The following is a 24748-nucleotide window of genomic DNA, read 5'->3' on the forward strand; positions in this document are numbered from 1 at the left end:
GCCCTGGTCAATTGCTAGATCCGTAGCCAGCTCACTCCATCGCTGCATGAACCTCCTGGGGACGGGGAACAGATACGGATACCCACTGTATCCCCGCGGAGTTCTATATCCGAAGCATGTCTCGATTCGTATTGCGGGTTATTGACGTCGTGATATTACTCTATTCAGCAACCTAAGCATTTCCAGATGACCCCGATGCGTACTCATACGTCGAATGCACTTCACTCTTGCTCGGCGTCTAAAAGTCTGCCGCCATGCTTTTCCTTCCACCATGGAAGCAATATCAAGATGGTACCCCTCCATGCAGATATATCTTCGTCGCCCCTTTGCGGAGGATTTGATGCTGGTGATGCACTAGTAACTTTATACCTGTGACTACCTCGACACAAGGCCGACCAAGCCCACCTTGCTGGTGACCAAATCGACAATGCCGTTCGGACGTCTCAAGACCAAGCAGGCAAATGCTGTCCCTGCCTTCTCCCCAGCATACTCCAAGGCTAGAGTCGAATGGGCCGACATCGACATGATCCTCATCAGCTTCTACACTAAGGCTGAGGCTATCGCAAAGTACGTACCAGAAGAGCTCGAGATCGAAGAAGAACCTCTGGTCACCTACTTTATCGCCAACTGGGGATTTAGCAGCATGGGCGCCTACACCGAGTTTGTCGGCTACGTCGAAATCAAATACAAGGGTGAAAAGTACGACTTCGCCCTGGAATTGGTGCTGGAAAACGAGGCCGCGCTCTTCCTGGGTCGTGAGCAATTCGGCATGCCGAAAGTCATTGGCCACGTTGAGTTTGACCGCAGAAACTGCAGCAGCAGTGATGAAGGTGCACTTACCGCATATGTGGAGCGACCAGTGGGGCACAGGAGCATTCAGTTCGCCTTCAAGGCTGATGCGAGAGTCCACCGAGTCAAACCTCTTCCTCCACCAGAGAAACGGATCCTCGTCCTGCGGATCATTCCCGGCGCTGGCGTCAGTGACGATCCCGTCGTCCGCGAGTTTGTTTCGTTGCTCATGCAGGTCACCGAAGGCGAGGTGTGGTCTGGAGTGGGGTCCATCAAGCTTAACCCTGGGTCAGAGTTCGATATCGCGCCCAATATCCCGGTCATTCGTTACAACAGCTCAGTCTTTATCTCACATGGAAGTGGGTATGTTGATGGCTTGGCCAGAACTCATAAGTTATAGGACACGGTTGAAGAGCACGAACACCAAGGGCACAAAGTCAGATCCCGGGTGTCGTCCTCAGGGTGGCTTGGAAACAGAAGGCTCCCGGTTTGAAAAATAGTACTCCGTACAGCCGAACGGCAATTACCAAATATCCTTTCTTTATCAGTAGTATCAAAACCCGCACAGAGCCCCTTTCTCAGAAATCCAGAAGATGAATGCCCCTGCGCACTCACAGTACCAAATCCGGGATAGCCATCTCATATGTATCCAAGCCACCCTTTGATTGTCTGCAGCTGCACTTGTCGCGCATGTATCACACTAGGTTTGTCGCCAGGATAGCTCGCTAAACTCTCTTCGCCATGGGCCGACAACGATGTGAACATATACCTCGATGCGTTACGATCCTGAGTGAGCGGCAATGGATCAATCCCGACGCCAGTAGTGGGGTCCATCTCGTTGTACGCGAAGAGAATTCTCTTAGCGTTGACCAGCTCATCGCGGGTGATATGGTACTTCTTTTCGACAAACTCCTGCGTCGGTGGTACCAGATTGTACAGAGTTTTGCAAGTTGTCGGGTCAGTCTCCGTCTGAATGGACGTTGGCACGAAGATGGTCCCGTTGGGGATCTCGTTGGAGCTGAGAGGGAAATATTTGCAGAGGAGATAGTTGAAAGAGTCCTTTTGCAGAGTGGGATTGGCCGATGCAGTGCTATTCCACTCGATGCAGGGATACATTGAAGGAGGGTAGTAGGTCGTCAAGATTGCGTTGACTATATCGGTCGAGTCGTTGAGGTGGAGCGTTTCGTTGACAAGCTTTTGCGGGCTGGCTCCAACGGGGTTGGCCACGGGGTTGTTGTAACTCGTCAGGGGAATTGAGAACGCAACGACGTTGATCAACGCCATGATGGTAGCAAGATCATCATCTGTATCTGGTATGGAGCAGAGGTTCAGGTCGTGGGCAATGGCTGTCGTATTGGTTGCTGGCATGGATACAGTCAACACGTCGTCCGGCGATTTGTACAGCTAATGGCAGTTGTGATGGGGACTCACCTGTTTGAAAGCGTCGATTGAGCGTGTCTAAAGCGGACTCTATTTTGTGGGCGGCACTTGCGGACAAGTCTTGATAGATTTGATTCACCTGAAGGAGCCGTCAATACCAACGTATACTTGGAAGACCCGGCTTACCCAATTGAACCAGTTGTATCTCTGGGGATTTTGAAAGTTGGCTCCAATCGACCGAAGTGGCGCCGCGAAGAGAATCGACCCGTAGAAGACGTCGGGATAGTTTGTCTTGAAAACGGTGGCGAGAAAGCCACCGTACGAACCACCAGTAATGATGACTTTACTATCCTTTGCGCCGCTGGTTGTATTCTTGACGTGGTTGACAAAAGTAACGGCATCGAGCATGACGTTCTCCAATGTCAAAGTCCTGTACTTCTCAACGGGGTCGGTCGCGTTCGACGGGTTGCTGAGACCGAAGAAGCGGTGCTCGAGAGTAATGACAAGGGCTCCTAACTCCGCGGCCCATTCAGGGAATATGGACAGCTCCTGTGGCAAAGTCAGGTAAGGATGGCACATCATTGAGGAGGTTTACAGACTCACCATACATGCAAACATCTTTGTTTCAGGCTGTTGATAGAAGAGGATCGGTCCTCCAGGTTTGAAGGAATCGGAGACTATCTGGTACTGCTGTTGAAAGGTTCCGGCGCCGGCCTTACCATGATCGACCGCCTGTGTGAAGAACTGCGTCGAACAGTTGGAACTGAGCGCCGCTGCTGCACTCGATGTTGTTACCAGAATGGACGCCGCTGCGGCTGCAGCGAGGTTCCTGAAGATGGTTTTCATTGCACTGTACGAACCGTTTGGCTGAGAAGAGCAAACAGACAAGAAGAAACTCAGCTTGACCTCGCACCTTGACAGTGGAAAGATGCCTCAGATGCAGCAGGGAGCCCGTCTGTCCCCTTTATATGCTACCACCTTGCGCATACTGCCCTGCTCAAGTCGATGCCCATCGGCGAAAAGACCCAAACTGGGTCATCTTGTTCACTTGAGCATCATACCGAAGGGACGGTGACCTTCTGCGAGATGAAGATCTCCATCTTAACTACCACTGGTCGTACAATCTCAGCTGTGAGAAACATCCCCCGATCACAAAGGTTGTGGTGGATATGATAGAAAGGTGAAAGACAAGTGAAGCTGGGGTGAAGACCGACGCGCTACGCAAGGCTAAACTATTTCTGGTCAAAGAGATCGGCGCGTGTTGAACTCCTACCACGGCCAGGCAAGCAATGACGCCACACATCTCACTTGTACCTGCATCTTGTCGCTGCGCCATGTTGGCCTGATGGAGATCCTGATACAGATTCAGGACAAGCGAAGACACAACCACGATTCGCACACGATTCAGAGGTATTCGGCTCCTGCAACCTTGGGGTCGGTATCCCACAGTTACCAAGACTGGCCATCATGCCGGAGCGCGTTCCTGTCTCGGTACTAGGGCTTCTGGCTGTGTTGTCCTCTGATCTTGTGGGTATCGCCGCCATTGGAGGCCATCGCGCAGAGACATTTCCACCATCCAGCAGAATATCCTAGCTGATGTTGCAGCGCTAGAGACCTGTTGCCCTTCGGACCATGCGCCGTTGGGCTACTCACCTCGCATTAGTAGGCACGCTTGTACCGCGCACCCATCGTTTCCATTATGTACAGAGGAGGATCATGAGAAGATTGATTTCGCAGCCTTTTACTTCTCTTGGTCAACTCGTGTCCGCCTCGAATGTCAGATACTTCGATGGAGCCACAATACCTTACCGCGTCTACGACGAGGAGGAGTGGTGGATGTGCATGGTGCAGACGTCAGAAAGTCAAGGTAAGAAGGAGACTTGCTTTACATTTCCCTTGACTAGGAACCAAGAATAACCGCATGGCAAATAGTGCGACGAAGGCCGTCCTATCTGTGCCAGGTGTCTCAAGGCCGGCCGGGAGTGCCTATACTCTCCTCGTTACCAATTCCGCGATGAGAATGCGAGATTCGGCATATCCAGCGACCAGCAGCCTTATCTGCCAGCGGGGTCAGCAGTTGCCTCCTTCTTACGCACGGAAATGAATGTCCTCTCCTCGAAGATGGAGCACGGTGGCCTAACGCAGAAAATGCAACTCGTCCGCACCAGATCCGGGACCCCGTCCTCGCAAAGGCATTCTCCATTGTCGCTTGTTGTCACGCCAAGCACGACTGACCAGAACAAGCTCGCGTCTGCCCTCGTGGCTGCGCTCAATACCGGTCCACGCGGCTATCAACTGCAGTGCCTGGGAAACTTCATCTGCAGTGTTCCGTCCCGCATTGGCCACAATCCCGCCCTAGACGCTGCAGTTTCATGCGTTCTACAGGCTCATTCTGACCTAGTACGCGGTGCCACCGAGATACCTCAATCAGCCCCTGCCCCTCTGAATGGGAGGCACCCTCTGCCCAGCTCGGAGTACATGGGAGCACTGCGAATACTGCAAGAAGTCATTGAGCACCCAGTGCTAGGGTTTTCATCCGAGACTGTGTGCGCCACGATTCTAATGACACACTACGAGGTGAGTGATACTGCTCTGGCACATGCACATCAACTGACATGGAGACACTGTCGGCGTCAGATGATGGTCACCGAGAGACGTGGCTCTCAGTATCTTGCTCATGCTGGAGCAGCTACTAAACTGATCGTCCTACGAGGACCACAGAATATGTCCTCGATTTTCGAGCAGGAGCTATGGCGCACACAGCGGGGGCACATGGTACGTCGGGTGCATCTCCGAGTTGACGTGTCAGTCAAAGCTTATCATAGGAAGATCCTGCAGGCATTCCTTCGACAGGAAGACTGCGTCTTGCTCAGCGACGGCTGGCGGGACTTTCATTTGGACGTGACTCGGAACTTGGCTTCATCGTTGGTAGACCGGCTGGTTCAAATCTTCAGCGCTTTGCCGTCTCTTGTCAAACAAGTGCGAGACATCCCTGCCGCAACGACTTCCATCGACCAAGTTATCCAATATGGAGAAGATCTTAATCAAAAACTTGCACTCCTGTCCGCCGAGGCTCAGCAATCCTCCTCGAACACTCTTCTGGTTTTCAAGCCCGCCACGTCTCGGAGCGATGACGGAACATTTCCATCAGTGCTCAATTTCCAGTCCACCGATGGTGCAATCTTTCATACCTGGTATTGGGCGGTGACAATCATTGTCGAAGTCTGCATCATGAACATCTACCACAGGCATGATGAATTCCCACGACGAACGAGTCTAACTGCCAATGCAGCAGCACGCAAGATCTGCATGTCTTACGAGTATGCCGTAACGCTGAAACCTCTCGGGGCACAGTTCCTCCAATTGCCTTTGATCTGCGCTCACTTTGTCGGCGACGACGAGATGAAAGAATGGATCGTGAGAAAGCTCAACTTGCTGGTAGCTGAGTTGCACATCCGATATACAAGCGAATACGTCCAGACACAGGGCGACGCCATTCTAGGAATCTGAGTTGACGCAGATATCACGGCGGAAGAGGCGCCTCAGGCTCTCCAAGTGCGGACGTAGATAGTATCTCCCCAATCCTGGATCAGCCAGTTGTGCTCGAGTAGAAACACTGACGAGACAATTTCTTCGCGCCTTAACTACTTTGGACAGTGCCCGGCCTGCCTGATCGATTCGAGGTAGCAGAAGAAATGCTGTATAGATATCTAGGGCTCTTTGAAGTGCAACTTGACGAGACGTAATTAAGTCGTGATCAAGGATGGAATGATGCATAGGTACCTAAGCTGCTATGCAAGAACGAGGAAAAGGGGCCGGTTGCCGAATACGCTCCCCTGGGGTTAGCTGAGCACGTGATACGGGTAATCCAATGGACTTTTTTCCTCCTTTGGGAAGCGGCAAGCGTAAGGGATTCCCAGAAGGAGCGACACAGGGCGGAAGAAGAATTTTTACTGAGACAAACGCCGGCAAACTGTTTTTCTTATTACCACATCACAACTCTATCGATGCTACTGACTCTGGAACTTGCTCCGCCGACCACGTCAACCCCGGGCTCCTTTCAGTAATGCTCCAAACTGCGTTCGATCGAAAGACTCCGTGGCGTCGGCCACGGAAGTTAGATCTCCAGACGGATCTTCGAGGAACTATTTTCATACTGGCCGACGGCCACCGTGCCTTTGCTTGGACGAGTCAGCCTCGCTTAAGTACACCACTGCCGCCAGATCGGGTCTTTTCTAGCGGACCCTAGTCCCGTGGAAAAGATTTGACTACTGTATGATCACACCAACACCGCCCTTGATCCTTTGTCTTTGTCCTCTCCCATCTCGCGGTTGAAGTTGTACCAACCTGCCTATGGCAACTGGGGATAGCAACTCAGATCAAGACCAATACGTCAATCTCGACCCAAGTCGGCTGGAAGCAGGACTATACGACAGCAACGATACTTCTAACCAACGGGTCAACGACAATCACATTTCAAATGGCACTGATGACCTGCAAACGTTCGGTGCGGGAGATCTTGGAGGCGAAGATGGCAGGTATCCAACCTCAGGGTCTCTTTCAGAGAACAGTGTCGCAGACGAAGCATCCCCAGGCCAGCGACCAAAGCCTGCTTGGTCGAAGGTCATCAGTTGGGTAAAGCAGAAGGAGCAAAATCGACCTTTGGGATTGGCCAACCTCAGACCATCAACGTCCTTCTACACCAAATTCGGGGAGGTTTCTTCGGCCAGTCAGGAGAAACCATCGGGTGACGACCATGTACACGAATCCCCACAGGAGGGCAGTGAGGATGGAGAAGCTCTATCGCAAGTCTATACCCAAGCTGCGGCGGAAACAGTACATACCTTCTTGCGCCAGGATTCGACGTACGAAAGGGGAGCAAAGTAAGTTCTCATCCTTGTTTCTAGAGCCTGTTCTAAACTGACCGCTACAGCCTCGATCACGAGAAACGTTCAGCTGGCCAACACGTATATGATGTTGATTACGTACCGGCCCCTGAGCAGTACAAGCCTGGTCTCTTCGGGGCACTGCTCGCTTACAAACTCAATCATTTACAGCAAGACTGGTCCAACAGCCAAAAACAACCAGAAAGCCGCCCAGGTGGACAGACCAAGCATGATTTGAAAGGTCACCAGCACTCTCAGTCACTCACGACCTCACTCCCCGCTTCTGGCACAGCGACACCTTCCAAGAAGGTCAAATGGTACGAGAAGCCTGAACAGAGCAACCCGACCGCCGCGGCCTTGATGCAAGCAGCTCTTTCGTCCACCGGCCCAAGCGTGGCAGGTTTGGGCGCCATCCCACGCCCTCGGCCTGTGCGTCCCAAATCCGCCGACATGATCTCTACAGCTGTCGACATCATCACACATGGCAAACACGATCATAACCGGCACAGCGGTGCATACAGCACAAGCACGCTAGAAAACCACGTCGGCCTCATCACCGAGGTCGCCGATATCATCGCCCGGAGGGACTATCTGCTCAGGCTGTGTGGCGCCTTCATGGAATACGGCGCCCCCACCCATCGCATGGAAGAATACCTCGGCGCCTCTGCCCGTGCGCTACTCATCGATGCCGACTTTCTCCATATCCCAGGTGCCATGATCTGCACCTTTGCCGACCGAACAATCCACGCCAACAACGTCGACATTGTCCGAAAGCGCGCCGGGCTTGATTTCGCCCGTCTCAAGGACGTGTTCAACGTGTACAAATGTGTCATTCACGACAAACTTACCGCCGAGGACGGAATTCGCGAGATCGACAATATTCGTCGACGACCCGATAACTACTCGGAACTATTTCGCATCTTGATGTCCGGGGTGGCTTCGATTGTGGTTGGGCCCTTTTCTTTCCAGACCCGTCCTGTCGACTTTGGACCTATTTTCCTTCTCGGTTGCGCGATTGGATTTATGCAGGTCAAGATCGTGCCGAGGTCCGAACACTTCAGCAACGTGTTCGAGGTCTTCGCGTGCGTGTTCGCGGCCTTCATTGCCCGCGCTCTCGGTTCGATCCAATACTCCGACGGACAGTACATTTTCTGCTTCTCGGGCATGGCGCAGAGTAGCATTGCCATGATCCTCCCGGGATTTATGATGCTGAATTCCGCTCTCGAACTACAAAGCCGGAATCTGATCTCCGGCTCGGTACGTATGGTTTACGTGATTGTCTATGTTCTGTTCCTCGCATTTGGCCTACTCATTGGCACCACTGTCTTCGGCCTTATCAAGCGTGGCGCTGTTTCCACCACCACCTGCGACATCCCACCCTGGTTCGCAGCGGAGATGAACTGGAAGTTGATACATACGCGCTTTATCTGGGCTCCGCTGTTTGCGTGCTGCGTGGGTCTCATCTACCAGGCCAGATGGCGGCAGTTGCCCCTGATGGCCCTCATTGCCGTCTGTGGCCATCAAGCCAACTTTTGGATCTCCACCCAGCTTTCCAGCAACCCGCAAGTTGCAAACGCCATTGGCGCTTTCGTCATCGGCTGTATCTCCAATTTGTACTCGCGCATGTTCCACGGTCTGGCCGCAACTGCCATGCTACCCGCCATCTACTGTCAAGTGCCCGGTGGTCTGGCCTCTTCTGGATCGCTGGTTGCAGGCGTCGTCTCTGCCAATCAAATTTCTGGGAACAGCACGGCAAGTGCTCAGAATGGTTCGAGTAATGACTACTCCGATGGGACAATCTTCACCGTCGGCTACAGCATGGTCCAGGTTGCCATCGGTATTAGCGTTGGCTTGTATCTGAGCGCGTTGGTCGTGTATCCCTATGGAAAGAGGAAGAGTGCATTAGGTAGCTTTTGATCAGCTATGATAGATGTCCAGATAGCGATGTTCTCCGCAGCCCAATATGGCGTTAATGATAATGATAAAAGTCAGTTCGGAACTTCTATGATATAAAAATGCGATACATTGCGTTGCTGAAAGCGATATACAGGTCGATAGGCGGCGGCATGAAATCATGCAAGACGAACATGGGGATTGTACGTAGTCCTCGTTCGATCGATCCCTGAAGTCTTGAGGCAGGTTTCAGGTCGCTATATTCGATACCGCAGGTCCCGACCGGATAGAAGTAAAGCTGTTTCGTAAACTTTATGGGACGCTTCCCTAAAAGGTCGCGACAGTACGCTAACCTAGATGTGCTACAATAAACACAATCGGGAGAACAATGTTGACTACAGTCGCCCTTTGTGCAAATGCCTCGTTCGTGGATGGCAGTCCCGGGTTGTTGGTTGTGGACGCCGTTGTAGATGGCGATCCGTCTTGATCACTGCCGCCAATGCTCAACGTGCCACCGAGATAAGGTTGGGACGCTGGTGAAGAAGTACTCGCGTCCTGAGCGGTTTGATTCTGCAGAGCGTTCTGCCGGAGGGAACATAGCGGCCGTGTTCCGATCGTCGCGAGCTGAGTCAATTGGGGGATAGAATTGGTGACCTGGATCGGGAGATTGAAGATGGTATAGAATCCAGTCCCGTTGATTCGGAACGACTGATGGATCGATATCTGTCAGGTCAGAACGTCAGACTTTGCATGGAGCTGGCAGGACAGGCGTTCTCTTGTCGCACATTATACGAGCCCCTATCCCTATCACTCTCGTCGATCCCGACCAAACAGTCGGGCCATGCCCAGTTGACGTGCTTCACAGTGCTTCCGCTCTCTTGGGCCATGATTTCCTGACAGCCGGCATTTTGGAAGCCCTGGGTCGTCGTCCCGCTGCACTTGAACTCTGCGTCTTCGAATGTATCTTCGCGCCAACCTGAGCGAGTGCCGTTTGATATCGTCAGGTTGAGGAAGGTGTTGTAACTGAACAGGAAGATGGTGATGCTCAGGGTTCCTGTATCTCCCTTCGGTGGATAGTACGGCTGTGGGAGTTTACCGTTGCCAGAGATGTCGAGCGCCACTTGGAGGAAGTCTGAGAATCACAGGTTAGCGACGCTGAGCCTGAGGTTCGTCCTTCCTTGACACCTCCAGCTCCTCGACAGAGGGCAATGCTGATTGCTCAGGCTAGCGATTACATACCTCCTCCTAGAGGCGTGAAAGGCTGTGGCGCGTCGACGATGGCTAATCCTGGAGTATATATCTGGCCATTTACGATCGTGAAATCGGAAGTCGGTTGCGCAGAAATCGCTGCGGTCAGGTATAACAGAAGTGCCAGAGCTCTGGAAACCGGGGCAAGCGCCATGAGAGGAGTGATAGGGAAAGGAATCAACGTGAGGTAGATTCAATTCATTGTTGTCGAGTCCAATCATGCGCAAACCACATCGCAAGAGTCTTCAACTGCCTTCGAAGTATAGCATGGCTACCTCAGAAAAGGGCAGCCTGCGCATGAGGGCAATCAAATTCGCGACACCAAAGCCAGGTTCTAATCCGTGTTGGGTGACCTGATACTTTACCTTCGCCAGGCGAATGCCGAAGCACATTTTGTCTCAGGACAACGGGTTGACAAATAACTCGGCACAGAACACACAGTATCATCGGTGTCGCGGTCCATGTTGTATCTTCTCAGCCATCATCAACGCTTGACAGGAGCAAGGTAAGGAAGCGAGACAGAAGTTCAACATCGGAGAATTGAGCGACGCGGAGACCCACCTCCACGTGACCACCACTTTCGATCCAAGCTTCAGCTTGCCGCAATTTCGACATTACCAGATCAGTGTCCATCAACCCATCACCATCAACACCATACCTCTCGGTCCAACATGGAGCACGTCTGCGCACGATGCGCAAGACTTGGCCTTGGATCTAAATTCACCGCTCCCTCAGCCACTCTTGCCAGCGGTGCTAGGGCATTTTCCACCTCGAGGGCGTGCTACGATGAAGGTATACACAATTCAACCACCAGAGAGCTTTCAACAGGATAGCTGACAGACCACGTCAGGAGATAACAAGCCATCATCCTCATCACCTCCACGGGGCAGGCCGCAACCTAGAACTCTGTTACGCAGAAATGCCCCGGCGAGTACAGGAGCCGGTGCGGCAACCCCTCGCCCAGGAGGCACGCACCTGCAACGCACAGGCGGACCACGAACCCAGGCTGCCGCCGGCACCGCCGCCGGCACCGGCGCCGGCACTGGCACAGGAACGGGCGCAGGAGCTAGAAGTGGTATAGGAACCGCAGGGCGCACACCTCCCCCTAACCGCGTCCTCCAACGCACGGGACCACCTCGTCCGGGCCAAGGCCAACTTCTCATCCGACGAACACAACCGGGCCAAAATCAAAATCAGGGCCAAGGACAAGGGCAAGGCGGTAAACAACAAGCACAGGGCCAGCGATTCGGTGGCCCACGGTCCGGATCCCGAGGCCCGGGCGGTCAAGCTCCATCCCAATTCCAATCTCGAACTCCTGGGGCAGGTGCTTCTTCCAACACCAACGCCAACACCAACCGCACAGACCGGCGCGTCCGCCGCCTCGCAGAAACCAAGGCCTCGCGGTCCGCCGAGGAGGAAGACCCGTCGTCCTTCCACGCCCAAGACCTCCCCACCCGCGTAGAGAACTACATCAACACAATAGTCGACCCGCCCGTCAACCCGACCACCGAACTGCCGCACACCCCCGGCACGACCCTCGCCGAGCCAGAGCTGCGCAAGGACTGGCCCAACACCCCCCTAAGCAACGCCGGGCTTGTGGAAAGCGTGCAGCAGCGCATCGAATGGCTCGCCCACCGCCTGCCGCACGGCTACCAGACGCCCAACCAGCTCGCCATGCATTACACGCGCGGATACCTCACGCGCTTCGAGTCCGCGGAGGAGCGCGACGAAGTCGTCTCCATTTCACGCCAGCTCGCGCAGAAGTGGGCGGATCGCGATACCGAAAGGGCTGGTGGCTCGGGAGGAGAGGTGCAGCCTGAGAACATGGAGTTTGACAGCATCGCGGACAGAGAGAGCGAGCGGAAGGGGTTGGCCGAGACCTGGGTCAAGGGCGTGTATCCCGAGGTGCAGAAGCAGAAGATGCCCTTCTTGGACCAGATCGTGAGGAATCTGAATAATAATGGCACAGTGACGCCGGGAAAGGCGGAGGAGTTCATGCGGACGGTGCAGAGTGTCATTGTTTCCAGGCAGTTGTCGCAAGGTGGAGCTCAGGCGCCGAAGGCGGCTCAGAAATGAGGCAGGTTTGGCACACTGTAGAAAGACCTTAGAAAAGGAGTCGAAGGCTGGCGGCATCCGAGACAAATCCATAGACCTGGACTAGCATCGGCTACATATGTATAAATGTTGGTTCCATGCAAATCCGCCATCAGCCATCCCCAGTGACCGAAATCTTCTATAGAAGATGAGCCTGAGAGACGCCCGCCCGTTATCCAGACACCTTGCCTACTTGCTCTCCCTTTCCATGCCGGTTTCTGACACTCCACGAGATCACCGTTCTTCCGTGGCTAAACCAACCACTACACTGCTGTGCCTCCGCCCACGGGCTTAAGCCAACACTTCCTCTCTCCATCTCAAATAAGGGACACATTTGACACCCAAGAGCCCGTCCTTGGCGAGAATTGTATCTCGGCACATGGGGCACTTCGATTTGCCCATATGACACAGCCATTTGAGCAGGCACCATCTGTGGAACTGGTGCTTGCACGGGAGCTTGTAGACGTCTTCAAAAAGCCCGATCGGTTCGACTTGGCAAATGGCGCAATCGTTCCCATGCTCGGCTTGCGACACTGTGGGGTGACGTTGAGGCTTGAACGGCACCTTGGGACACAGTTTCATGGCGTGGTCGTGGTTGTCGAATATGTAGGCTTCCTGGACTTCCAAAAAGCGGTATTGCTCGAGGAGGAACAAGGTAAGGAAGTACATTGCCGGTAGGATATCTCCGTCCATAACAGCCATGATCTGTAGGACATGTACCTAGATTGCCCAGCTCATTAAGATGCTATAATTGACCAGTGACCGGTTGGTCAACTTTGAGCCTTCGGGGTATTGGCGTGGTGAGCATACAGTGATACGGACGTTCGCGAGGAGGAAGGAGTCGGGTTGAGCGGCGCATTCAAGTCGCCTGATGTCCAGCACCGCGAGCATGCAGAGCATAGGCGCCAGCTCCAGAAAGCTGAGATAGACCTGCATCCGACCGTTGACCTTGTGGAGATTGCGCCTTGCATCATCGTACGACTGTCCCGGCGCCGAGTATGTGGCATAGAGACACGCCGGGATGCTGATGCCATAGAAGCTGTAGGTCCGATCATTGATGGTGTCTGACAGCTTAGCAATGACCCAGAGTTTGTTGATCAGGACAAATTTAGCATTGGCGATGTGCGGTCTTAGGCTCTTCGTTTCAGCATCGACGCAAGGTGCAATGTCAAAGTGTATCACAGATTGCCTTTTGCAGTCCATCTTTCCGTTGTCCACTGAGTTTCGGGGATGCAGAACAAGCATCGGGGAAGCGAATGGTAGCAAGAAGAAAGACAAGTAAAATACCAACAGCGCTATGAAATTGTGAAGTAAACGCGAGATAAAATGCAGCGAAAGTAGATTGTGGCAGCAGCTGTAACAACAAACGAATGTTGAAGTAATGTACCTACAAGTAGCAGAGAACAAGGAGAGATAGATAAGTAGGACATGCTTCTGAAGAACAGGTCTCAATGAATGAGGAAACAACAACCTTCCGAGTAGAGACAATGCCTGGTAAGCGCAACCACTGTGGCAGCATGGTGAAGAAAAATCGAGACGCCTTTGCAACGCCTCGATCGAGTCTATTCCACATACCTGCATCCTCGCGGCTAGAGTGCTCCAGGTATAGAGCAAAGGGTACCTCTCGCTCTTGTTGATTGGAGGCAGATGGTGGCAGCTATGAGGACGGCAGGATAGGCGGTAGGCTAGCTGACTTAGTACAGAGGTGCGGCCGAGAGCCTGTATGTCTAAGAGATGAGGAACGCAACGACACAGTCAAGACCTAGCTCAAAATGTAGATTGTTGTTGTTGATATTATCGCAAAGTGCACTTTTACCTTACCGTACACGGCGAGAGGGATCTACCACTGTGACCTCTGCTTTGATGACGGAATCCAAGCGCTGAATAACGTTCTTGCATGTGAATACGGAGTAGGCTCATAGGTAATCCTTAAGTATCGACTTTGCTCTTCTCTCAACGTTCCACAGGAGAGGAGGAAACAGGAGCGGTTGAATTAGACATAACCATCAACCGAGACCTCATACCATGGCTCTTCCACCAAAGTTCTCCGGACAGCTCCTGGCCTCAACATCCGGCAGCGAAGCAAAGCATACAATTGAACTCTATCTCGATTATGTCTGTCCTTTCAGTGCCAAAATCTTCAAGACTTTCTATGGTAGTGTCGCACCGGTTATCGAGGAGAAATACACAGATCCAGGCATCCGCGTCATCTTCCGCCAGCAGATCCAGCCATGGCATCCCTCCTCGACATTGACGCACGAAGCCGGGGTTGCTGTGCTGAGGACTGCGCCCCAGTCTTTCTGGCCATTCTCGAAGAAATTGTTCGATAACCAGAAAGATTACTTTGATGTCAATGTTGTGAACGAGAGCCGCAATGAAACCTACAAGAGGCTTGCGAAGTTGGCCGGTTCGGTCGATGGTGTCGACGAGAAGACCATCCTGGATCTACTTTTGGTGACTGACACGCCGGGTGAGGATGGCAGCCTCAACATCGGCAACAAGGTCACGGATGACGTGAAGTTCCAGGTGAAGGCGAACCGAGTGACAGGCGTTCATGTCACACCAACAGTTTTGTTCAACGGGGTCGAGGAACGGAGCATCAGCTCCTCTTGGACTTTCGAGCAATGGGACGAGTGGCTGAAGAAGAACGCAACTTGACTAGGAGGACAGTCCCCATATGTTCAAGGTCGACGCCTCAAGCTCTAAATAGCGGGGCGGGAGAAGTAAGGGACAAGAGGAGCGCGAGTCAGAGATCCATTTAATGCTGGCCGAGCTGAGTTCGGCATGGAACTGGTAGGATCTGCTAATCCTGAATGGAGAGTATCGTCTTGTGTGTAAATCTTCCGCCTCTTGGGATCTGTTCGTGAAAACGTACACAAACACGTCTGTAAGCACGCTTGCTGAATGCACATATGAAGACAATTCCTGCGTTCCGGAAATAACGCCATTCCAATGCTGCGCTAGTCGGAGGATCGAGTCGATCTGACGAGCTGGGGTATCACTGAGCTGGAGCCTGATATCCGATGGGACGTCTGAGACTGTTAGTAAAGGAAACACGTTTGGGGTAGTAGACGTACTTGAACAGGAGGATGTGCGGTTCCGGCTCGTGAACTTCATAGTGTTCCCATCCGAGACTCTGTGCAATGCTTAGCTAGGTGTTGAGGCCATCGGAATGATGCGTCTTACCTGTGTGATGCCCAGTCCCCTCCACTCCTCTTCCCAGAGCAGCTTTAATGTGCCTTTTGAGTCATCGAAGTACTCTCTAGGGATAACCTTCAACATGGCTTTCGGAAGTTGAACATGTCGGTATTCGTATTCGCTGTCGGAATATCTAGGGTCTTTCAGCCCTCGAAACCTTTGGGAACCTCCCTCACCCACCTTGCAGAGTACCCAATTGAGTCGATGAACTCTTCCAGGCGTGCCCTCTCAGACTCGAGCAGTAATCTTGGCTTCTTATTTCTTCTTGCCATGTCGATGTCTGTCATTCTGTTTGTAGGGGCGAAAAGTCCCCGAGATCCGACCTCCACGTCCGTCTATTACGTGCTCAAAGGTCGAAGCAAGATTACGCAAGAATTGTGGTGGGGCCCACGGTACCACGGCCGCGTGTTGTCAGGGAATGGTCTCGTGCCCCAATTAATTGTTCGGGCTCGCGTAGAAACAAGAGGAAGGCGGGCACAGACTAGCGGCTGCTGTCTTCGGTAGTAGAACTTTTGAGGGCTGGTATGCAAACAGCTACCCGTGTGTGGTTGGAGTGGGCGTTTCCAAACAAAGGCGTGGGAAGCGCAGGGCAGTTGTTTTTGAAACGAATGCTAGAGGCAGAAGATGGAGCGCGGGAGTAAACATGGAAGGCTGACCAATGAAAGAAGCCGTGGACGCCAAGTGAAGGGACAAACTCAACCTCGGAAGACCGTCCCGGACCGGATCAGCTAATATTCCGAATGCCAGGCACGTGCGGGAGTTGCAGGGTTAGACACCTAACTAGAGGTAACTGCAGCGCAAGTCTGTCGCGTCGCAGGTTGGCCAGCCCTAGAAGATCAGACAGAGGGCGATTTCTCAGTGACCTCCCTAAGTCAGAGTGCCTGCAACGCTCAAACCACTGAATAGGTTCGCGGCCAACGACTCTGCACCTATCAGCTCTCCAAACATTCGGTTTTATTGCATTTTTCCCTTGGTGATCCCCCTCCTACGCCGGTGAACCCGCATCCCTCCCCGATCCACGCAATCTCGTGAGGCCGCGAAAGCATGAGTTCGAAGCGCAGAAGCGGACCTGCAGGCCTCGACCCCGACGACTTTCTAGCCACGCCAGGTCCTGATCTCAAGCGACGCAAGCGCAGCGACGTAAGTATACAACAATCCGCATGTCCTCACATGCCCAACTGCCACTTCTTCCATCAAGTGCAGTGCAGCGCAGCCATTGCGATACGCCCCACGCAGCGCACTCCGAACCCATCATCATGCCTGCAGACTCGAGTGCATGCAACTCGATCAGAGTGCACTTGCAATGTTCAATGCATCCTGCACGCAGGTTCGCTAACTCGACTTGCCGCAGGACACCCATTTCCCTGATATAGAAACCCGCGAAACCACCACAGATATCGGATTGAGACTTGTAGGGCAATTGAAAAGATCACAAGACAAGAATGGCCGCAATGTCGCCGTTCATTTCCTCGACCTGCCTAGCAGGACCGATTACCCAGACTACTATCAACGGACTGCCATGCCTCTATCCCTGAACATAATTGAGCAGCGGCTGCAGAATTTCGAGTATGAGAACCTTGAGCGGTTGGAGTCTGATCTGAAGAGGATGGTCCAGAACGCAAAAGACTATAACAACAGCAAATCTTCAATCTTCGAAGATGCCGAGCGCATTCGCAAGGCCTTGTCCAATTTCATGCCGAAGCACAATCCAGCATATCTGAGAGAGGACTATCGTGCATATCCGACGCCCATTCCACAGGAACTGTATGACCAGATCAGACAGCAGTCCATATCATCGGAAGGGACTGGTGCACCAGAGAAGGTCAAGCTGAGGTTCTCGAATCCCGCGGCTGTGAGGCGTCAAAGTCAGGTTCCCTCGTCTACCGCGGGTACTCCTGCCATTAGTGGAGGAGAGGACGTGAAAGAAGAGCAGCTAGCCTTCCTGCAGGAATTGTCGGAGCAGGAGGACGCAATGTAAGTTTCCTCTCTCATTCACGGTCCGAGAGAATGGGGTCCTAACAGCCACTTTCAGCAACTTCGAGGAAAAGGTCCCCAAGAAGGACTATCCTGATTATTACAAAATGATCAAAAAGCCGACGTCTATCTCAGATGTACGCGCTCTAGTAGAGAAAGGAGTTGTGCAAGATTGGGATGCGTTGGCGAAGGAGGTCCGGCTGATCTGGGACAATGCGAAAGAATATAACTTGGAAGGATCCGACATTTACTTAATGGCAGAGAAGCTCGAGGTACGCTAACACCTGTCGAACCTTTCGATGACTCGACTAACACGTTATCTTTGCGCAGACATGGTCCGATTCAAAGTTGCAGTCACTTGGTGCACAACCACGCCGCAACCTCAGACTTTCATTATCTCAGCCGAAGCCAAAAGCTTTGAGATTGACCATGGGTCCCTCAACACCAACACCAAATGTTGTCGGCGGCACCATTGACAGTGAGTCGCTACGACGGCAGAAGCGGGAAATGGGTGAAGCCTTGAATAGAGCGCACAGAGCGACTTCCAGGACTGCGCAAGTCAACGGATCTACACCTGTCCCCTCCAGCGCAGCTGCCAGTGTCCGACGTAGTATGTCTCTGGCAGCTGAACAAGCCGACCCGGCCATGGCCGACATCAAGATGAACGGTACTTCAAGGACACCACAGGCTGAAGAAGCGATGAAGACGTCGCAGGCTCCGGCTCAGCAGTTGCCCACATCGGTTCAAGAATTCGAGACACCTCTTCCCAGTGATGGGCTACTTACCAATGGAATAACTCTCCATGCGCCACACCCTCAGGCTAGCCCCGCGAAGGATTCTACAACCAATGCTTCCAACTACCTAAACCAGTCCGTTGTGCCCATGGAACGTCGATTCCGCGACCCGGGCAGAGGTAAGCTAGCTGTCTTTCTCTTTGCGCACTCGTGAGGAGGATTCGTACTAATACGACCACAGGCTGGGATTTCGCCCTTCTCTCCTCCGTGACATTTATGACCAACCCCTCCCTGCCAAACGACCCGCGCTGGAAACTGATCCGCCATGGCTCGCCCATCAAAACCCAAACATCTGGCTTCATCGCTTTGCCGCCTGCCTACCGCGACATCCGTGTGATCCCCGACTTGACCTCCGAATTGCATGCCCGGCGCCGCCACCGCGTTTTCTTCATGCACAATGCCACGGTGTACAAGGAGAGCAATAGCGTGCACGTTCCCGGGGCGTTTGAGGTCAGACTAGTGCCCGGCGAAAATGTGCTGGTTGTGGAAGTCCTGGCAGATTTGAGGGAGGGGGAACGCAAGGAGTATGCGCCCAGTCAGCTGCAGTTCGATTTCGAGAGGTGTACCATGATTGTGCATCTTAACACGTAGGATTGGGTATGAGTTTGGGTGATTTTCTTGGGCAGTGGCATCTTCGTGAATGAGCGATAGGAGTGCATGTGGCTGCTTGTGTGACAGGCCCTATATCATGGGTATCGCATTGGGAGGTAGTATGGTGGAAAAACTTTGGACTTTCATGGGTATACCTTGTAGCTATTGTGCAAGGACGGAACTGTCCCAGGGTTACAACAGGTTGAGTTGAATATGGTCGTATTATGGGACGAAAACTCGAACTACAATTGTAATCCCAATGCATTGTGAAAGGCAGACGCCCCTGATCTCGACCATGTTCGTTGGTAGTGATATCTATACAGCATGCCCGACCGAGCCTGTCGACTGAAGACCGGGGGGTTGATTCCTCCAGGAACGCACATTCCCTCTTCATGTCATTCCGGTCACATCACATACACAAGCTCGGCCAGAATCTCATTTACTTCCCAGCAGCTCTGGGCCCAGCGACTCCCGCGCCAATCACACTCGGCAACTCCTGGCTGCCCATGCTCCAAAGCATTCCGATGGCGCCGACGACCAGGGCAGTCATGACGACGCCGAAACTGGCAAACAAGATGAACGGCACGCTGACATCCTTCTTCTGGCACGCGTTGCCGCCCCATTGGACCGTCTTTTTCGTGCCATCGGCGTTGACGCGCACGACGGTGGTGCCGCACCGGCATTTGAAGCAGTTGGCGTGGGCCTTGTAGCAGGCGCCGTGGCCGGAGCAGGTGTTCGTCACGTTCTCGCACTGCGATTGCGAGGTGAAGCACTGCGGGATGTTGTGCGGGAGGGGGTGTGTGGTGTTTGATGCGTTACTCGCTGGCGTGATCGTGTCGAACGAGGTGGCCGCGGAGGAGGGAGAGGGCAGATCGAGACGTTCCTCCTCGGATTGCTGGGCCGAGCGGGCCGCGTGCTTGTGTTTGTTTGCGTTTGACTTCTTCAGCTTCTTCTCCGAGGGGAGCAAGAGGACAGTGGATTCGACGTTCTCGGTCGCGGAGAAGTGCTTGAGGATGCGGATCAGGCTGTTGATCTGCGTCTTGACGGCCGCAGGGTTGGTCGGCAGGAAACTGTGCAGCGACAGGATGATGGGGATGTTTGGGATTTCGGTATCCGCGAGGCATCGGCCGTTCTCGGACGGGTAGGTAAACACGACTTCGACGCCTTTGCTGTCCGGAGCGTTGCGGGAGGCGGGCACGGCGTACTCGCAGAGGTCGTCTTTCTCTTTGCGTTTGTTGTTCGTGACGGCTTTAAAGTCTGTGAGGAGATCTTTCGTTGGTGCGTCGATCCAGAGGTCCGGCATCGCGAGGTCAAAGTCCTGGATCTTCATGTCGACGCCTGATATCCGGATGAAGAGCTTCCCGGGGGCGTCTGCGGGCGATGATTCTTCACCAAATAGAGGGGCTTGGTACCCTCCGTAGGTGTTTATGTCTTCTAGGAGCATCGAGTCGGTGATGCCTAGGTATCGGTCTGCGGTCAGGGCTCTCCGTCTCGCTATGATGGCACTGGCCATTTCTGAATCGATCATGGCGGTTGCAGGGGTCGTGATGCTGCGATCGATCGTGAACAGGTAGCCACCTTGGGCGGCGACATGCTGCGCGAGGACTGCGCAGGGCAGTATTAGACTTGAGAGCGACTTCATGGTTGCTGCTTTCGCCTGCTGGGGAGGAGGCGGTTGAGAGGTGACAGCACGGTGAAATCGAAGTCTAGAGGCATGGCTAAAGGTTCAGTCGATGAAGCTGCAGCTGGAACAAGACCCCCCGGCTCCTCCTCCTCCTCCTCGCACGTGCAGATACGAGCCTTGCGAGGCAGGATCCACGGGCGCAGGCACCCTCTGTCGTCATGAATTCACACCCAAGATTAAATCAATAGGTAGCCCTTAGCCTCTGTGGGAGATACGGTACCAGTTGCTTGAGATAGCTCTTTGACGATTCAGCCCGTCCGCCAGCTGGCCACCGCACCCGTTGCAGACGCATATGGGCTGATTACGGTATTGAGCCTTCCCGTTAGCGACGATGCGTCCTACTGATCCTCCGCTCTCCTCATGCTTCGGTCTCTCTTCCGTAGGCCGCCTAGCGTTCGCGTGCCCGTCCAGAATGGTACAGTCGACTTGCAAAGGGTTGCGATAACCCGAAGAACGAGATCGAGCCCTGTCCTTTACCGCGTATTTACGACGGTTGCGGTCACATATTTTGTAGCAAGGACAATCAACCACTTCTACCCGGACAGTGCTCATTCCTCCAAACAATCGGCGGGCACTGTTAAGAATGGACAGAGACCTCAGGACCATTCGAAAGCATGGGGAGAACACGGGGAGAAGGCGAATGCCGCTGTATCACAAAACGAGCTGGAAGTTATACACTTAATGCTACCGATATGGATTCGCCAACAGAAACCGAAGCCCTGGAAGGCGGACGACCCGACTTGGAAATCATTTCAAGCTCTGGCTGATGACAAGAAACGCTTGAAAGACGTCACAGCGAGTATCAAGAGTTCCCTGATGAAAGCGGTTCTGATCAAATATGGACGAACTCTGATGGAACTCAGTTCAAAACAGTCGAATGGTAGGCACAAGGTGACCTACCACGAGAGCTGGAGATTAGCTCCTCCCCTGTACGCCCCGGCCTCATACGAGGTTCCCTGTATCTTCATTCAGCCCAACGGAACAAGTTATGGGTGGCGTCAAGTACCGCACAGTGTTGGGGAAAAGCTGGATCGCGTATTCCATCCCCTTGGTTTGGCGAAAGCATTCTACCACGGCGTAGAGGAATTTGTCTGGGCTTCCTACCTGATTACCAAGGCCCGACTAGTGGATCAAATCAATTCATTGACCGGGACCGAGAAACCTCCCAGCATACCTCGCAAGACTTTGTCCGAGGACGAGAAGGCTTTGAAGCGGATCGTAATCGGTCGCATGCCGGAGACCTGGAAAGAAGCCTTTCTCCCTTTCCTTCGTGGCGAGTATGGAGAGCATGAATCACGGAGAGCGTATCGTAATCTAGTCAAGAACATGACCTACCAAGGCGCAATCGAGTCGGCATGCGCTGTGTTTCAGGTTCGTTGGTTCCAAGAGCGGCAGAGGTCGATGCAATCGCACACGGGAAACAGTGTCTTGCTGAGGGGGAACGTTGCCTTTGTCGGTGATAGGGGCACTCTCTTCATGCACGTTGTAGCAGTCTACTCGCCAGAGACTGATTCTCTCGTCGGTCAGCCTATCATCAAGGACACGTATCTGTCACCAAACATGGAGAAGTGGGTACAACAGGAGACACCCAAAGCGGCGGCCAAGGGAGCACTTTATAAATTTGAAGGGAAGAAGAAAGAAAAAGGAGACACCGAAGACGCCTGGAAGCAACCATCGCAGCGAGAAGGGACGTCAAGGACAGAGAAGCCTCCAACTGATGAGACACAAGAGGAGGAGAGAGAAAAATAATCCTGCAACCATCCTCGATGCATAGCAAGATGTGGGAGACTGACACACCTGGTATAACCAGAGTGATGCAACTCTTGGGTGCGTCCGTCTCGACGCAGGGATGGGACGTGGGCATAATTTGGGAGAGTGACATGAGATTACTGGCAGCCTCCGTCCAAGTGCTCTCCTTGCTCGTCTTGCTTCTCGGACTATTGACAAGAGAAGAGCGGGCACGGATTGCGTTTGGCGGTCATTTTCTGCCTCGCCTGTTCAACTGCCTTGCTCGCGAGATATTCAATCGCTGACTTCAGCTCCAAATCCCAATAGCCGGAATCTGCAGACTTTTATTCTGGTGTCGTTCACACTCCTCGATTATGGCAGGCAACAGCGTTACCTTGAGCAGTCTGTGGATATCGTTCTATTTCATCCTGAACCTCTTCGTCACCCTCACGAGCAAGCACGTCCAGTCTCACATGCAAAGTGCCTGGTTGCTCGCCGCGTCTCACGCAGTCTTCACGTTCATCGTCACAAGCTTACTCTCGTGGTGTGGAGTATACACGTCCGACTCGAGCGGGTTCGGAAGGGGAGAGGGTATTGGCATTGGAAGAGAAAAGCAAGATGATAAGGACGACAACCACCCCGACCCGCCTGAATCTAGACGCAAGCTATACGCGCACCTCCTCAACAATCTCCATATCCTCGGTCCTTTCTCCCTCCTCTACACCATCAACATCGTCGTGTCGAACTGGACTCTGGGTCTAGTGAGTCTGACTATGCACCAGACAATTCGTGCCATTGTCCCCGCCCTGACCGTCATCTTGTCCATCACAGCTCTCGGAAGATGCTGGAGAGAATATTCATCAGGAGTCTATGGGGCCATCACGTTGACAATCTGCGGTGTCATCCTGGCGGTCAATGCGGCACCCGTGACGAGCAACAACACCTCGTCCGGCACAAATGCGTGTGGCTTCGCATGGACCGTGTTTGGGGCAACTCTGGCTGTCGCCAAAACGATCGCGTCGAACCACCTGCAACAACCTTCGCGCCGGAACAGTTGGGGGCTGGGTCTCTCATCCTCGGTGCTCGTGCGATATTGTTCTTTATGTTCGATGATCATCACAATAGTCATGGGAAGCTGGACCGGTGAAACGAGAGCGCTGGTGTCAACAAAGGGATCGATTTTATCTGGGAACAGGAACCAACCCCGAGAGCTATGGCTATGGTTCTGGCTATTGAACGCGCTAGCAACATCATTTCTGAACATCGCGTCCTTTGAAGCGAACAAGCGATGTGGGCCGCTAAGCATGGGCGTGGCGAGTAACCTGAAGCAGGTCGTCATTTTACTCTTCGACTTGTCTCCTGCCACAATGCAACCTCAGAGTGACGGGAGTGGTGGAGGCGCAGGGCCGGGCGGCGGAGTCATACTTGGGTCTCTTATGACCATGGTCGGCGGGATATGCTATGCTTTTGCGAAGGCGGAAATGGACAGGAGGCGGACGCGGAGACAACATCTCACGGAGAATGGAGGCTGAGATGATACCGATCGTCTGTACAGATATGCTGGTAATCTGTTTCTACGGCATGCTACTGTAGGATGAGACGAGCCGGATGACGAGGAGTGTCTAGGTAGCAACGAGGTCCCGTAGCACGAGTTACATAACATGCTGCAAAACCAGCTATCTTCAGATTCCCGCCACATTTCGCAAATCGTCCGCTCCGCTTCTGGAGCTGGTGATAGAGCGTAGTATTCAAGAGACCGTACCTGGGAATAGGCAGTATCGTCCATACCTTGCTTAAGCACCGATTTAGAGGTTGCCCAAAGCTCCAGACATATCTCTTCCGCCGGTCATAGCTGTATCAGATGCAGACCAGCTTGGGCAATGCATGAACCTTGTCTTGTCCGCCTGTGTGTCTGAAGAAACTGCCTGCTGTTCGAGTCCACCACACTCCCCAAGTGTAACTGCGGCTGCCGTGCCTTCAAAGGATAGCATCTGCATGTAGAGGACCGTCGCAGAGGTTGTCTTGAACGACGGTGCCAATATTTGATCGGACCTCTCCAAGACAGCACTCTCATATAGAGGAAACTTGCAAAGGCTCCGTTGTAACAATGGTACCAACGCGTGATCCACAGGTCCAGTGAATGAAAGCCGGTATTGCAATGCACAACCCAGCGGAAGGCTCGGCGTTCTAGACCGCCCTTCTCGGGAATTGCTGAGTGTCCAGAAGTGTCATGACTGCAAGCTGCTCGTACGTGCTTGGCTTGCGAGGACATGTAGACACGCCAGGTTGAGGAGGAAGAGACGGAGTGAGCGAGGAGAATACCCGGCGATACAGCATGAAGGAAGCAAGCCGAAGATGAACTCAAAGCTGGCCGCGGTGTCCTGAGGGAGATGACCCCAGAGAAGGCCTTGGGCCTCATTGTAGCAAGTCGATGCGTCCAGCAGACTCCGCTAGTCCTCTGAGTGAACGACACTCACAGGAGCTGAGCC

At 53.3% G+C, this 24748-nt stretch overlaps 13 protein-coding genes across 13 annotated transcripts; 8 read left to right on the forward strand and 5 right to left on the reverse strand.

Moving 5' to 3' along the window:
• Nucleotides 1-427: 427 nt before the first annotated feature.
• On the forward strand, nt 428-1189 carry A1O7_07338 (acetoacetate decarboxylase; the record flags this gene model as incomplete). The annotated part of the gene is made up of 1 exon (XM_007761338.1): nt 428-1189. The coding sequence occupies one exon, from the start codon at nt 428-430 to the stop codon at nt 1187-1189; it is 762 nt and encodes a 253-aa protein (XP_007759528.1).
• A 239-nt stretch (nt 1190-1428) lies between these two features.
• Nucleotides 1429-3015, reverse strand: A1O7_07339 (uncharacterized protein; the record flags this gene model as incomplete). The annotated part of the gene is made up of 4 exons (XM_007761339.1): nt 1429-2150; nt 2221-2308; nt 2356-2718; nt 2773-3015. The coding sequence occupies 4 exons, from the start codon at nt 3013-3015 to the stop codon at nt 1429-1431; spliced, it is 1416 nt and encodes a 471-aa protein (XP_007759529.1).
• A 1275-nt stretch (nt 3016-4290) lies between these two features.
• On the forward strand, nt 4291-5679 carry A1O7_07340 (uncharacterized protein; the record flags this gene model as incomplete). Its single annotated transcript, XM_007761340.1, has 3 exons — nt 4291-4746; nt 4807-4944; nt 4999-5679. The coding sequence occupies 3 exons, from the start codon at nt 4291-4293 to the stop codon at nt 5677-5679; spliced, it is 1275 nt and encodes a 424-aa protein (XP_007759530.1).
• Nucleotides 5680-6522: 843 nt separating this feature from the next.
• On the forward strand, nt 6523-8972 carry A1O7_07341 (uncharacterized protein; the record flags this gene model as incomplete). The annotated part of the gene is made up of 2 exons (XM_007761341.1): nt 6523-7052; nt 7103-8972. 2 exons carry the CDS (start codon nt 6523-6525, stop codon nt 8970-8972), a joined length of 2400 nt encoding a protein of 799 aa, XP_007759531.1.
• Nucleotides 8973-9679: 707 nt separating this feature from the next.
• On the reverse strand, nt 9680-10350 carry A1O7_07342 (uncharacterized protein; the record flags this gene model as incomplete). The annotated part of the gene is made up of 2 exons (XM_007761342.1): nt 9680-10080; nt 10188-10350. 2 exons carry the CDS (start codon nt 10348-10350, stop codon nt 9680-9682), a joined length of 564 nt encoding a protein of 187 aa, XP_007759532.1.
• A 765-nt stretch (nt 10351-11115) lies between these two features.
• On the forward strand, nt 11116-12272 carry A1O7_07343 (uncharacterized protein; the record flags this gene model as incomplete). The annotated part of the gene is made up of 2 exons (XM_007761343.1): nt 11116-11139; nt 11202-12272. The coding sequence occupies 2 exons, from the start codon at nt 11116-11118 to the stop codon at nt 12270-12272; spliced, it is 1095 nt and encodes a 364-aa protein (XP_007759533.1).
• A 309-nt stretch (nt 12273-12581) lies between these two features.
• Nucleotides 12582-13493, reverse strand: A1O7_07344 (uncharacterized protein; the record flags this gene model as incomplete). The annotated part of the gene is made up of 2 exons (XM_007761344.1): nt 12582-12995; nt 13101-13493. The coding sequence occupies 2 exons, from the start codon at nt 13491-13493 to the stop codon at nt 12582-12584; spliced, it is 807 nt and encodes a 268-aa protein (XP_007759534.1).
• An 822-nt stretch (nt 13494-14315) lies between these two features.
• Nucleotides 14316-14948, forward strand: A1O7_07345 (uncharacterized protein; the record flags this gene model as incomplete). Its single annotated transcript, XM_007761345.1, has 1 exon — nt 14316-14948. The coding sequence occupies one exon, from the start codon at nt 14316-14318 to the stop codon at nt 14946-14948; it is 633 nt and encodes a 210-aa protein (XP_007759535.1).
• A 340-nt stretch (nt 14949-15288) lies between these two features.
• A1O7_07346 (cyclin-dependent kinase regulatory subunit CKS1) lies at nt 15289-15775 on the reverse strand (the record flags this gene model as incomplete). Its single annotated transcript, XM_007761346.1, has 4 exons — nt 15289-15322; nt 15368-15426; nt 15477-15621; nt 15669-15775. 4 exons carry the CDS (start codon nt 15773-15775, stop codon nt 15289-15291), a joined length of 345 nt encoding a protein of 114 aa, XP_007759536.1.
• Nucleotides 15776-16532: 757 nt separating this feature from the next.
• Nucleotides 16533-18847, forward strand: A1O7_07347 (uncharacterized protein; the record flags this gene model as incomplete). Its single annotated transcript, XM_007761347.1, has 5 exons — nt 16533-16628; nt 16840-17462; nt 17521-17734; nt 17793-18375; nt 18438-18847. The coding sequence occupies 5 exons, from the start codon at nt 16533-16535 to the stop codon at nt 18845-18847; spliced, it is 1926 nt and encodes a 641-aa protein (XP_007759537.1).
• Nucleotides 18848-19286: 439 nt separating this feature from the next.
• On the reverse strand, nt 19287-20489 carry A1O7_07348 (uncharacterized protein; the record flags this gene model as incomplete). Its single annotated transcript, XM_007761348.1, has 1 exon — nt 19287-20489. The coding sequence occupies one exon, from the start codon at nt 20487-20489 to the stop codon at nt 19287-19289; it is 1203 nt and encodes a 400-aa protein (XP_007759538.1).
• Nucleotides 20490-20891: 402 nt separating this feature from the next.
• A1O7_07349 (uncharacterized protein) lies at nt 20892-22280 on the forward strand (the record flags this gene model as incomplete). The annotated part of the gene is made up of 1 exon (XM_007761349.1): nt 20892-22280. One exon carries the CDS (start codon nt 20892-20894, stop codon nt 22278-22280), a length of 1389 nt encoding a protein of 462 aa, XP_007759539.1.
• Nucleotides 22281-22633: 353 nt separating this feature from the next.
• On the forward strand, nt 22634-23791 carry A1O7_07350 (uncharacterized protein; the record flags this gene model as incomplete). The annotated part of the gene is made up of 1 exon (XM_007761350.1): nt 22634-23791. The coding sequence occupies one exon, from the start codon at nt 22634-22636 to the stop codon at nt 23789-23791; it is 1158 nt and encodes a 385-aa protein (XP_007759540.1).
• Nucleotides 23792-24748: the final 957 nt, after the last annotated feature.

The sequence above is a fragment of the Cladophialophora yegresii genome (assembly GCF_000585515.1).
Source record: "Cladophialophora yegresii CBS 114405 chromosome Unknown aczIN-supercont1.5, whole genome shotgun sequence".
Taxonomy (NCBI): domain Eukaryota; kingdom Fungi; phylum Ascomycota; class Eurotiomycetes; order Chaetothyriales; family Herpotrichiellaceae; genus Cladophialophora; species Cladophialophora yegresii.